Source organism: Labrus bergylta, chromosome 13 (assembly GCF_963930695.1).
Source record: "Labrus bergylta chromosome 13, fLabBer1.1, whole genome shotgun sequence".
In the NCBI taxonomy this organism is placed as follows: Eukaryota; Metazoa; Chordata; class Actinopteri; order Labriformes; family Labridae; genus Labrus; species Labrus bergylta.
In genome coordinates this window covers 16,260,780-16,274,843 of record NC_089207.1, presented here as the reverse complement: position 1 = coordinate 16,274,843, position 14,064 = coordinate 16,260,780, and the positions used below count along the sequence as shown (strand labels likewise).

Sequence of the window (14,064 nt, the reverse complement as noted above, 5' to 3'; positions counted from 1 at the left end):
CCTTGTTAGTGTTTTCCACGACAAGGTTTGTGAAAAAAATAAACCCTTGTCTAGTGTAGTAAAAAAAAAAAAGTAAAATAAAAAAAAAAGTAACAACACCTACCCACCTTCTGTAACCTAATGGTGATGCCCTTATTATAGCATGACTAAAAAAGGCAAAGATCAGTGTCAGGATATGGGACATGACTTCATCTTCCTATACTGACATGATGAGCACAGCGGATGTAAATTTAGAGGGTGTGTTAATTTGCTTTGTTCTCTGGGGAGCGAGTCATATGACATTTCTCTCTCACACACACACAATCCGGCGGAAAGAAAACGTCAGCGCTGTCTTCTGAGCTGTGCGCAGTTGACGCAGACTGCTGCTCCGCCTCTGTCCGGTTTCTGCGGAATGTACGTAAGAGTGGTTGGTGAATTGATCTCCTGCGTAAAACCATACGGCAGGTTTTTTTTTTTTTTTTCACTTTTTGGTACCGAGCGGAGAGGAGATGCACACGGCACTCGAGTGAGGTAACTATATAAAAACCCATTTGTTATCATTCACTCCCACAACATGGACCCGGGCAGTGTTTGCCACGTCGCGTAGATGTTTATAAACCACCGATGTGAACAATTGCGACGGGTTTTCAGACGGACACGCAGTCGCTGCTCTCTTAAAAAGGCTGTGAGAGCTAATTTCCTGTGACTCCTCTTTGCTAGCTAATGTTAGCTGGTTGGAATCGTTGCCTCCGTTTTTTTTTTTTGTTTGCTAGTGTTAGCTTTTAGCTGGGGCGAAACAAACAGGCTGGTTTGCTGTGAAGCTGTGTTTAAGGGTAGCTCTCCGGTGGATGGGTAGGGGGGGTCGCTCTGGTTAACGCTGTTTGGTGTTTGTTAGTGGGCACGTTTCAATAGTAGCGAGCTCGCGCAGTGTTGCTTTATGCGCACCACGTGCAGGTTTTAATCCCCCTCGAGCAGACTGATGATGGGAGAGGAGGCATCTCTGTGCAGTCTGTACCACCGCATGGCTTCACCAAGCCTCAAAGAAATGTGACTTAAGCGGCTACTTGTGAATGAAATGTTCACCCCGCCTTGTGTGGCAGAGCTGTGATTTGTAGGAAAGGTTTTATTTCCTTTTTGCTTGAGGTTATTAATTGAGAGGAAGTGTTTGCTGCATAGTGTGAAGAAACAGTAGCTGCGGATGTAAGAGCTAGGGTTGTCCGCACAACACCTTTTTTTACACTCATCTTATGGGTCAATGAGTACTGTATGTTTGTTCATCCAAACACAAATGTTGCAACACCAAACAAGAAAAAAAAAAACAATCTTTGAAGATTCATGTTATTTGATTCCCCCACTGAACCTGTTCACGCCACCTGCACCTGCACAGCAATGTAATGTCGTTACTGCAGTACAAAGTAAACAGATTATATGTTTATAGGGGGAATATGTCAAACCCAAATCAACAACTTGACCCTCTAGAATATCATATATTAGGATTGATTTGTGAATCAGAGAATGATCTGATGTAATAATATGTAATCTAATACGTTAACTCAGCATCTACAGTATACACGTTGGCCCTGTTGTACAGACTTGTGTTATCTCTATTGTCCTCCCCACCCTTGCTCTGTTTTTAACATGAACAATTTGAACTCTTTCCTATGTACTTCCACAGCTGCTCAACAATTGCCCTTGCGATAAAAGTTACTTCTTGTCCCGGAAGTAACATCACAGCAAGTCAGATTTAGTCGCCCGTAAATAACGGGCAAGTTTTGCTACCTGTTGTATATTTGCAAAATTCAGCCTCAAAACCAAAGAAAAAGGCTGTTCTAAGTGTACAGTAATTTATGCAGCTGTTATTAAGTCTGGGTTAAGTAAGGTAACAGATCACTCCCTTAGCTAACAAGCTTACGTCTATTAACGCCCATTAAAATGTGCCCACAAGCTTTTCATGTGTGCAATCCTTTCCACATGATGAGCTTTACAAATTTAATGTTGTCATGTGATAAAGCTATAAATGTGATGTGAAACACTTTTTTTCTGCCCTCACATGCTGTCAGATTGGCTTCTCTGTGATTAAAGGGAACACGGTGCAGGAAACAATGTCAATGAAAAGACCTACTGTAATTGTCTGCACCAACAGAAATACCAAACAGCCTGGTATTACACAATTGCTAACGTTTGCTGAAAAGTACCAACCATAAAATGACCTGTAGGGTACAGCAGGTAAGTGTTAAGCAACACAAGAAAATCATATTTACATCGCTACATACCAGTACTTATTTATGATTACAGCTGGAAAGTGTAGCTTAAGGAAAATACGTATTGACTTCTTTCGTGTCATTGTGCATTTTAAAGCGCTTGCAGTGCAACAGAAACAAATCTGTCCTTTGTAATGTGGTAAACATGAGCCCCCCTGCCCATGTTTCTTTTGAAATGTGGTATGTTCAGATTTACATCCCCCCAAAGTATTGTAATAGGATTATGCTGCAGGGCACTGATGGAGAATTGATGCTCATCAAACCCTAGTTGGTCTGTTCTGCGTATCACAATTTTGCATTCATATCATGTATGCAAGCTGCCTTCAATGCTTGTGAAAGGTTTTCTTCCTTATATTGGATCAGAAACTATAAAGAAGCACAAAAAAATCCAGGGATGGGTTGGAATATTTGTTTAAAAAAAAAGGGCTTTTAATGCTGTCCAAACGTCCTCAAATTATCTTATATTCCAGGAACAATGAGGACAAACCTTCAAATAATCATCATACATAACCAAGCTGATGCTGAAATGAACATTAACATAACACATGTTTTTTTTATTATTCCACTATATTTGGAATTACACAAGATAAAGTACCTGAAGTCATTTGCAGCTTCAATGAAATCTAGGGGAAAAGGGCGATGGAGAAGGTGTAGAAATCTCCCACGAGCCAGAGAGTGTTGAGACCTCAATAAATATTTAATCAACTACATCTAATGCTGAGCTAAACAGATTCTTTGCATACATTTGACTCTTGGTTCTCTACCAGTGTCCTTGGGGGGGTGCTTACAGGTAGAAGGACTTCTAGAAATCAGTCCCAGATTAGAGACTACTTTCTTTTACCTTATAAACCTAACACAATAACACAGAAGTTTGTTAAACAGCTGTTTTAAAGCAACCCTACTGCGATACCTTACAGTACAAACCCTCAGGGAAGGTAGCTGTAGCTGCCAGCTGCATGTTCCCTAATAAGGATTTGGTCTATTTGTGCCGACTATGTCCACAACCTTCTGCACATGTAACACCTTTCCCACACACCTGCAGTTTCTGATGTAGATTTTGGATGTTGACGGAGCCTCCCATTGGGGAGACCAGCTTATAATGGTTTTTCTAACCCAGCCAGGGTATTACACTATTTTGATTAAATATAGAGGACTGCGGTGAGACATTATCTGTCTTATTTCTTTTTTTAATTATGCCAAAATACTGAATTGTGCAGAAGTCTTGCCATTTGTACACTTGTAACATTAGACATTTTCTAACTTGTGGAATTATTTACTACATTTAATTTCTCAGCATATATTATCTTACATGGAACTTATCATTTGATAAAAAAAATTAAAAAACCAATTAATGGTTGTACGGAGCCGAGACAGATTGTCATGGCTGCACAACAATTGTATTTTACACCTGTCTGTGACTTACTGCTACACAAACACATTCACCCCCCCCTCCCCCCCCACTCACTCACATGAGCTCACCATGGGTAGGTGGTCAGGTGCTCGGTCCTGGACTCAGCTCCCTGAATGCTCAAACATGCAGGAACACACGTGCCTCCCCTCCTCCCTTTATAAATGTGTTAAGTCACTGGACTCATTAGCCTCAAAAACCTTCAACCTGTTACTCATGTCAGTGCTGGCGTGAACATTTTGCATTGGTGTGGTCTGAAGTCCGGCCCTTTAAGGGATATTTGTCACTAAAGGTACGCATCACTCTTTTTTTTTGCTAAGGTGTTGTTTCTTTGACGTGCACAGTGTAGTCCTCTGCTCATTGCTCTGCGTGTGTAGTCTAGCCTTGCGGTCTTTTGCTCTTTTACACTTTGATGAACATCCTTCTAGGCCACAGAGCTTCACTCACACACCTGCGTCCGCGCACTCTGCCTGTATTGCACTGCTGCTCCTTGTTTCAGGACTAAATACAGCAACTTCTATTTGGGACATTGCCAACATGACTCACTCTACCTACAAAACCTGTGTGTGTAGTATTGGATGTTGTGTTTGACACAGTAAGAAGTTTAGCGACTTGTGAGCTGTTTGTATCGGTTTCATTTGAACCTGATTTGGTACAGTGTTTGCTGAAGAACATGGTGTGTCAGCACTATTTACTCAAAGGACCTGTTTTAATGATAGTGTCTAGTTAAGAAGACCACACTGACGTTGTAGCTTGTTCAGAGAAGCTGAACATTTGTTTTGCACTGGGAAAAGTTGACTTTTTCGAGACATTAATTTGTTGTCTCAGTTAATACTTAGTGGTGGGAAACTACTCAGACCAAAACATGTGTCTGCACCTACAACCTGCACTATTATCATGTTGGCTGGGAAAAGATTAAAGCTTCTACACTACCGTGAGTACACCAGGTATATGAGTCAGGAAACATGCAGGGGACCTACCACAGAGCTTCTGACAAATTTCGTTTGATCAGAGGAGTGCTTGTTTGACCGTTTCAAATGACTACCTTAAACATTGTTCTTTCCTTTAAGTGTTGAAGTTGAAGATGGTTGGCCATGTAATGACTAAGTGCTATGTCTGTAAAGAAGAGTTTGCGTGTACTTGTCAGTGATTCTTGTGGACACTTGAGGTAAGCAGTAATGATCTAACGTTCTGTCTGACAGTACTGGTCATGTCTGGCTATGCAGCTTCACCACTGGTGAATGGATGCTTCAGAAACCCTGAAAACAGCTTACAGTCTGTCATTTCTTTAGCTGTCTTCAGTGAATGTCAGCAGAGATATAGCACTTAAAACTGTTTGTAATTTTCCTAATAGTTGCCCTCCGGGCCACTGGTTTTTTAAAGATCACTGGCCCGACCACTGTAACCGCTGGCCCAGGAACGTTACTTTTGATTCAAAGAATAACTGTCACCAATTTAGGCTACTCTTGAACGATTCTGATGCAAAAGTAAATTACAACTTTTATTTAATTAATTGAGCTCTAGTTATAAAAATATTGTGTATTTTTCTTATATTTATGTGCTCATGTTTATTCACCATGCTGGTAACTGTAAGTCTACTTAATCTGATATTAATATGAGGCTGTGATAGAGCTGGAATCTCTCCTTTCTTCTCTGTGAGAAACTCTTCATCCTTAGATCTTTACTTTAGGAGCTCTCTTAAGGGCTAAGATGCTTAGTGAATAACTTTTATCTTTACCAGGATCTAGTCTTTAACTTTAAGGGGAAATTTAGCTGCAGCGTGTTCCAGCTCCAGCTGTCTGTCACTGTGCCTGAAACTTTTCTCCCTTCTGTTTTCGTCATGCCCTGCTGTCACTCTTGACTCTTCCGGTGATTTTTTCCCTTTGAATGCTGATTTAAGCTCGGCTTTTGTCGGGATCTGATGGTTTTAAAACCGTTTCACTAAACATGTTTTTTTATCAGAGAAAACCCGCGCTAAAATCTATGTGCGAATGTACAATTCCAGTGTAGCGAGCGCGCTCGCGGGAGTGACAGTGAAGCTGTCGGCTCCCTTTCAACTGTGACACACACACGAGCGTGCATGAGGGCTTATGATACGTTGATGCTGCAGCAGTTTAAAAAAAAAATATTACTGACAAAACAACGGTATGACAGGAAAGCGCTGTGAAATTGAGAACGTGTTACTGTCTATTTTTTTTTTCAGGCAGTATTTTAACTGGCCCGAGCGGGCCAGCTGAACGTGCAGTCAGCTGGCCCAGACTCTGTCAATCATTCATCCGGGCCAGCGGGCCAGTTATAATGTCGAGCCCTGGATGAGGATATTTAAAAATATATACTAGGCTCCTTGTGAAACAGGCAACTTTAAGGGCTCATATAACTTCCTGTAACCCAGAATTCAAAGAAGTAGGGACCCAGCACCAAATCACAAAGCTGCCGAAACAGGGGTCAGCTCAGGCCAGTGATCAGGCTGACAATCAGGAGTTGCCTTTGTAAGAGTTGCCGGATACAGACTTGAGAGTTACAGGCGTGCTTGCCTTCAAGCTACTGTGCTATATCTGGCTGAGGACATGGGAATTTAGCGTTTAGCTAACTTATATTGTGATACATTAAGTGATCATTTTGCAAAGTTTTCTTGACTTTTTAAATTTAAATAATTTTATCCTCTTTTGATTTGGTCAAGCTATTCACTTTTGGAGTGAAGAGCTAGTTCACTGTCCAGTTCAAAACTGGTCATACAACGTAATATTGCTGTAAAAATGTTCTTACATGTCCATCGTAGACTTTAAGAATTTAAAAGTTGACAGTAGAGGCGTTGTAGATTTTGAGGGACAAAATCCCATTAGCAACAAAAACACAGTTATTATGAATCAGAAAGGGACTTTTATGCTTCTTTTCCTTTTTCCTGCAGACAGTAGCTTGATGATGGCATGAGAAAGATATGTGTGGTCGTGTGAGAATCATATGAAGCAGCTTAAGGGCCTATCCCCCCTCCCCCCTGAGAAAAATAACAGGGGCCCTGTCTTCAGCAACAAGCTGGATGGGGCAAGAGAAGATACTTTGGTGACACAGGAATTCATAGGGAAAATAGTTCTTATACGGGACATAAATTAGATTAAACTTTGTAACTTGCCAAATTGTTTGATACTAACAAGTTCATGCTTATGAGGCTGTTGTCTTCCAGAAGTAAAGTCTTTTCAGATCAGCGTATAGTTAACGTTATCAAAGCTTCTTTTGTGTGTGAGAGAATGGTTTTCCGTTTCTTTAATCATGCTTTAAGTGCACACTGTCCTACTCTGACAGAATCTCAGTGCGAGTGCATTATTTTAACTGCATCATTTGAGCTAAAGCATTTCAGACTGTAAAGTTTGCATGCTGATTGAGGAAATGACCCCTTCAAGTGTACAAAGGAGAGCGATAGAAAGTGTGGGCAGTGTGATTCTGGACCGGTTTAAGCTTCGCTCATTGACTCAAGTCTGTCTGCCGCTCTCTTGCTCTGTGCTACAGGGATGACTGTCGGTAGGGAATCTCCTCGAAGAAATATTCAGGCTGGTAGCAGATAACTTTTAACTGTGCCCGCCCGGTCCTTAGCATCCTACATCGAGGGAACTGCATATTCTGCCAGCTTGCAGAACCCTCCTCGCACAATGAGGGAGAAGAACACTCACGTCCTATCTTCATAATGTGTTCATTATTCAAGCAGCAATTGCCTTGAACTCAAACTTTTGTAGGATAGTGTTGTTGTTTTTTTTTTACACTGAATTTAATAATGCTGGCATGTTGCTGTAGCAGTGTGGGATTTTTATGGAATTTCCCACATTACCAGCAAGCCATCTACATAGTCATTGATTACCTCATCTGACGACTCATAATGACCTCTTCTCTTCAGAAAGGTGAAATAACTTAAGTTTAAAATACCTCTGCTTTATCAGAATCACAGAACTGATTACATCAGATCCTGTTCTACCAGTTCTGTCACGGTGTTGTGCTTTTTTTTTTCGTTTTTTGACGGGACTGGTCAGTCAGCATTGAGCGGTCCTGGATAACCCACAGATGGAGATAAAATGGACTAAGAAAAGGATGGAATCAACTTTTCAACTTATTTCCAATTTTAGAAAAAGATAAGATAACAAGACACCCGTTATTAGAAAAGGTAAAAGCAAACAATATCAAAATATCCATAAAACTGTATTTAAAATGTCTCAAACTATTCACTCAGTGTAATAGCAATCTGAAGGAACCGTGTAACCTCAGTCCATTACAGCCTACATTTTGGCTTTGCACAGTGCTAACGCAGAGTCTTCACTTTCAGAGGTCTGTCATTGGCCGAGGTCATTCTCAGTCAAGGCTAGCCAATGATTGAGCATCAGGCATTATGTAATCTCACCATGATTGATTGGATTATTCACATTAACGTAATTCACAACTCTTTTAAATTGATCGTTTATAAGAGCACTTAGAGGCAGTTTCCTCTGCTTTCAAGGGAAAGCCTTCAAACAACAATTCTGTTCAAACCAGTTTTAAAAAGTGTAGTATCGAATGAAGACTGCACTCATACATATTATAATTGTCATGACCTCAGTGAAGTAACTTTTAATGAAAAAAATCTGGATGAAAAAAGGTCTGTCTCAGTTCTCGCCTTTTACAGCCCTTCCTCCAGAGCACTGCTTCAGAGAACCTTTTTTCATGTCAGTTGAATATTTTGCCTGCTTGACGTGAAAGAAGATTAAAGATTAGTCCAAATTAAACTTCTCTCTTCTCTGATATTTTTCAGAGTGCCTGTTTAAGAAGAGTTTGAAACCTCCCCCCCCAAACCATAGCGTCAGGACTGGGGGCCAAACAGGAAGAAAGGTATTACGGTGAGTTAACAAGTTAATGTGTTTCACTGGACAATGATGGGATTATTCACTAGTCCTGTAATGATGATTACACTGACAACATCTCAGAAGGAATTCATTCAAGGAATTTCTTTGTGTTTGCATAAAATATGGTGTTGCAACCCACAGGTTGTCATACATTACTGTACTTAACCTAGTGAGTGAAGATTCTTTCTGATGAAAACCTGTCACTGCTGTAGCTCCTTTTGATTTCACCTGAACATATCAAATTTAAAAGTTTTTTTTCAATTTTTTTTTATTTCCCAATGAACAGTGTTTTTTTTTTAAGATTTATTTTTGGGCTTAGTTTGTGCCTTTATTGAAGAGATAGGACAGTGGATAGAGTCGGAAATCAGAGATCAGTGGGGAATGACATGGGGGGGAAAGGAGCCACATGTGGGATTTGAACCTGGGCCGCCCGCTTGGAGGACTGTGGCCTCCATACATGGGGCACGCGCACTAACCACTGTGCCACTAGCGCCCCCAATTAACGGTGCTTTTGCTGGTTAAAAGAAAGCAGGAGGATATTGTTCGTAAGAGAACATTTCACATGTACGTACAGAACAGGATAAGTACAGAGATAATTTACTGAAGAACAGAAATGAACAGTGACAGAGCATGAATGACAACACTGGTAAACTTTGGTCATTCAGTCACCTGTATTAAAAAAACAAATGTGTAATTTAACAGGAATCATAACTTATCCATATTTTGTTCTATGCCCGCCTCTGAACAGTTCAGACATGTATCTATTTTATCTATGAAAGCTGTTAGAAAATGTGGCCGTCTACAGTCCTTGAAGGCAACTTGAGGAATGTTGTGGAAGAAGCAGGAAACAAACCCCAACAGGGTGACTTAGAAGCCAGGTGCAAAGTGTATACAATATGTAATTATTTAATCTCTTCCCTTTGTCTTACTATCATGAAGACATAACAATAACGCCACCAGTGAATATTAATAAGCCCAGCTTTCTCATAAAACTTCACATCAACTAGGATCCTCATCCGTTAGCTGTAGGCTAAACGACTTGTACCAACAGTGCTAAAGCAAAGTTTACAAAGGGGAAAATGTCACTCATTAATCACACCATCAATACAAACATTAACTATTGCTTTGAGTTCCGCAAACAGCTGGTAGATTTTTTTCTTCAAGAATTTCATCTTTTTTTTTTTTTTTTACAAATAGACAAATCTTCACAGCATGGGATCTCTAACTCGTCTACAGGGGCCGCCAATGCATCACAAAGTGAGAGACTGTCACAAGTGTTCCAACCAATAAATAAATAAAAAAATTTTACTTAATGAATTGGTAATGATTACTTTCCACTTTTTTGTTTTTTCAACACACATATGAACTGTTTTACAGAATAGAGTTGATCATGTTCCCCTGAAAGGCCAAGCACAACAAAGACCATAATCAGGAAAACACAGCAGGCTCTGTTGCTGCTCAGAGGGTGTGCTCTTAAAGTAGGTCCTGGTTTTGCCTCAACCTATCTGCTGTGAGGTTCATAGGTCACTGCTGTCTCATGTTTATAAACACTGTCTTGTGAAGAGCCGTGAGGTAGGCTTGTAACCACACTTAATGTCTTCAGCCTTCAATTGGGACGCTGTCATTCGCTCCTCAGCCAAATTAGATTTCACACACCACTCAAACAGGAGCTCATAGTGGTAAGTAGCTTGTCCTTCAATATCTTGAGGTTATTATATATCTGAGAGAAGTCAGTGGTTAGTTGTTGATCTTATTGAACATGATTTAAAAATGTTTTTTCTTTTTGTTTAATAGCACCACATGGTTGATCACCTGGAGGAGTCATATTCAAGTTAAATCGTATTTGGGCTGTTTTTTTTAAAAGATAGATTCTGCATTCATCTTAAACTAAAATGCTTGTCTACATTTCAACAGTAAATAGCGATTATAAGACATTACCTGTATCACTTACATTGATTAAATTGTTGATAAAAGACAACACTTTTACAAAAGTTATTGATCATGTAGTATGGGGAGTAGGAAGTGAGTGTAATCTTACAGTCTGTAGCTGATAAACTGATGATGTTGTCTGCTGGATGATGAAAGCTTTGCTGCACAAACAAAGGCTTTGTTTCAGCCAAGTTGAGTGTTTTAGCTTGAGTGTTAGATGGCACATTTTAGAGGAAGGAATGCAAATATTATATATGGATGGTTTTAGGAGTTGCTTTTTCACTCTTGTCAAACAAACAAACAGAGAAACAGAAGCCTAATGCCAGACTTATCACCATTATGTTGCGTTTTAAACTGGGGCTCTTGGGTAATGTTATCGGAGTGATCTTTGACTTATGTGGTGTATAAGTTTGTTTTCCAGTTCTTTGCTTCTGATATCCAACAAGAAGTCAATGTAGTTATACTGTGATCTTTTGCTGTTGTTGTTGTTGTTACTACAAGCCTACAGTGTTCAAGCTGTTGTTGCTAGCCTTGACAACTGTGCGGAGGATCTATCAGCAGCTTTATTTTTAACATTTAACCCAGCATGTGTTGTCTGAGCAGCATAAATCTATTCCCTCAAGTTGCTGAAGCTGTAAACTGAGTACAAACTCCGCTAACAAGCTGGCTGCTGCAAAACCCTGTTTGTGTTTGTGTGTTTGGTCTCTGCTGTGTGCCATCTTACCATTATTCACTATTCCTCATCTGACCTCTCGTTGCTCCTCTACAACTTCAGCCCCACCCCCTCCCCTCACACATCGACCACCCACAGGCTTTACAAGAGATCTTATGAGGATCATTTGACTGGAATGATATTGCTGCTTCAGGCTTTCAAGAGCCGGGGAAAACAAGCAATTTGTTGAACAATCCTCTGTAGAGAGTTTATTGTGCTCCAGAAAGTCCTTGATTCAGTTCCTGGACCTGTTATGCTACGCTGAAGGTAGCTGCTTAGGGTGCTTTAAATGTTGTGGTTATGAATGACGTGCAGGAATGTAGTATCAAATGGTTTATGTATAATTATATGTGAGCTGTTGCTGACCCTGTTGTTTCACTGCGAGGTGTCAGTGTGTGAGTGTGTTAGTGATAGGGAAACTCTGATTAGGCTTTATTGATCACTACATAACATCAGTATTGTTTAACCTGATATTGATGAGCAACAACAACTGTAACATGAGCATTTTGAGTTTTCTATGTCACTCAGGTTCATTTTTCAACAGTATTGTTTCTCATGTTTACATGGAATTTCATTCATATGATTTAATCAGTTATTCTGCTAAATTAAAAAATAAGCTCAATCAGTATAGACACAGTTAAATAAAATGGACTGAACCAGTTTGGTTTCATATTTACTTTATAACCATAAATCATAACTTCTTGCTTTGGACCTCAAACCTATGAGTTTTACAACAAAAGTATATCTTTTAAGATACCAAATTTCAGTTTCATTAACATATTATTATCGTGATATAATCCTTTCAATATGCAGATATTTAAACAACCCGATACAGCGTTTTCAGTTGTGTAAGACGAGTAAAAAGTCAACAGTTTCTGGAAGGTAAAGATGAATCAACCACACGTTTAGATGTCAACCAAGGGGCTCTTATAACATTCATCACAAAATTGTGCATATCAAATGTGCACAGCTCAGAGTTTCCCTGTGAAGCACCTTTTTTTGTTTTACTTAGAGCTTTCCCCTACCAGCCGGCTTCAGTTGTCAGTCCTTTTCCTGAGCAAGCTTTACTTTCGTTTTAAAGTACATGATTAACTTTCTTTATGCCAGTATAGCAATTAGCCCAACACTTTATGTTCTTTGAGTAAAATAGTGAAACAATTTTCTGATTTTTGCCACCTCTCTGTTTTGGCAGGGGAAAGAAGTAAGGGGACAATGCGAGTCCACGTGCACACCAAGTTCTGTTTCCTGTGTGTGCTCACCTTCCTCTTCCATCCGTACAGCCGCTGCAATGGAGAAGGGCACGGCCACCAGCATGGTGGACATCAACATGACAAACACCACCACGCTCACAACGACCTGCAGATCTCTGATGCTCCATATGTGAGAGGAGGTATTCCACCTCCGGAGGCAAACATTCATCATGTAGACTCTCCGGAGGAAGAACAACAGTTTTACATCCAGCAGCTGTTCAGGCGCTATGGCCACAAAGGCAGGCTAGATTACCAGGGATTTCAGAGTCTGCTATTAAGCTTGGGTCTGGGAGAAGTGAAGGTGGTAGGTCTGGATCATGATGATCTTGGCCATGACCACGTTGCTCACCTCGATCTATTGGATGTGAAGGATGGGCTTCACACTCATTCAACCACCAAAACAGGCCAAGGCAAGGGTCGTGGGAATTGGCATGGTCATTCCCACAATCCACATAACGAACAGGTTCCCACAGAGTGCAGCTATCACACTACTGCTATCAGTCCTGCTTCCGGTGCACCTACAGGACTTGACCATAAACATGATCACAGCCATCATGGGCATGATCATGGCAACGCAGAGGATAGGGACCATAAACGTTCTGATGGAAATGTGAAGGACACACATGCCCACGGCCATGATCATGACCACGAAAAAGAGCACAAACCTGAGCAGGTACATTCCACCAACAAGGACCAGGCCACTCAACCTCCCAATGATAACGACCACAGCACTCACGATCACAGTGACCACGACCACAGCGATCATGATCACAGCACCCACGACCACAGCGACCATGAACATGAGCGAAAAATTGAGCAGGTACAGCACAACAGTAAGGACTTGTCATCTCAACCACACATCGATCATCACCATAGCAACCACGACCATAATGATCATGACCACAGTAATCATGATCACAGTGCTCACGACCATGACAAAGAACACAAACATGAAAAAGTACAAGTACAGGCTAATCAAAAGAACTTGTCTTCTCAACCTCACGGTGATCACGCTCACATAGATCACGACCACAGTAGTCCCGACCACGATCACGACCACAGTAATCACGATCACGACCACAGTAATCACGATCATGACCACAGTAGTCACGATCACAGCGGTCACGACCACAGCGGTCACGATCACAATGATCACAACCATGATAAAGCACAGAAAAAAGAACAGATACATGCAGGTTCTGATGGCAGAGACCTGTCCTCTCAACCTCACAATGGTCATGACCACGGGAATCATGACCACGTTGATCATGACCACAGTGATCATAAAGATGACCATGGACATCTCCACGAAGTGCCGACAGGTACAGACTCTTCACCAAGCGACCAGGTGCAGCAGCCATCCCAGGTCCTCCAGGCTCCACAACCATCTTCTGCCTCGACAGAAAGCCAGACAAGGAAGCTGAAAAAGCCAATTGGGGCCAGGGGACAGGTTGGAGAAAACAAAGACACTTCATTGCCCGATGACCATGATCATCAACATGGACACAACCATGACGGTCATGGCCATGGTCACAGCCATTCTCATAAAAGAAAGAGAGAAGCCCCAGGAAGTCATGCACATCCCACTCTGCCTGGCCCTGCCTCGTCTGTCAACGCAGAAGGGAAGTCTCATCAGCATGAGGAGGTAGGGCTTGTTTTAACT

At 41.1% G+C, this 14,064-nt stretch overlaps 1 protein-coding gene across 6 annotated transcripts in view; it reads left to right on the top strand.

Moving 5' to 3' along the window:
- The first annotated feature begins 452 nt into the window (after positions 1–452).
- Positions 453–14,064, top strand: part of slc39a10 (solute carrier family 39 member 10) — a 28,037-nt gene continuing 14,425 nt past the window's right edge. For 2 of the 6 annotated variants that reach the window (XM_065962088.1, XM_065962083.1), the window contains exons 1-2: positions 10,035–10,189; positions 12,344–14,046. In XM_065962088.1, coding sequence (XP_065818160.1) covers positions 12,364–14,046 — 1,683 coding nt within the window. In that variant the 5' untranslated portion in view covers positions 10,035–10,189; positions 12,344–12,363. Of the gene's footprint in view, positions 511–3,815; positions 3,941–7,694; positions 7,799–8,419; positions 8,505–10,034; positions 10,190–12,343; positions 14,047–14,064 lie in introns of those variants that run through there. The other 4 variants (XM_065962084.1, XM_065962085.1, XM_065962086.1 and 1 more) reach the window with 4 other exon arrangements.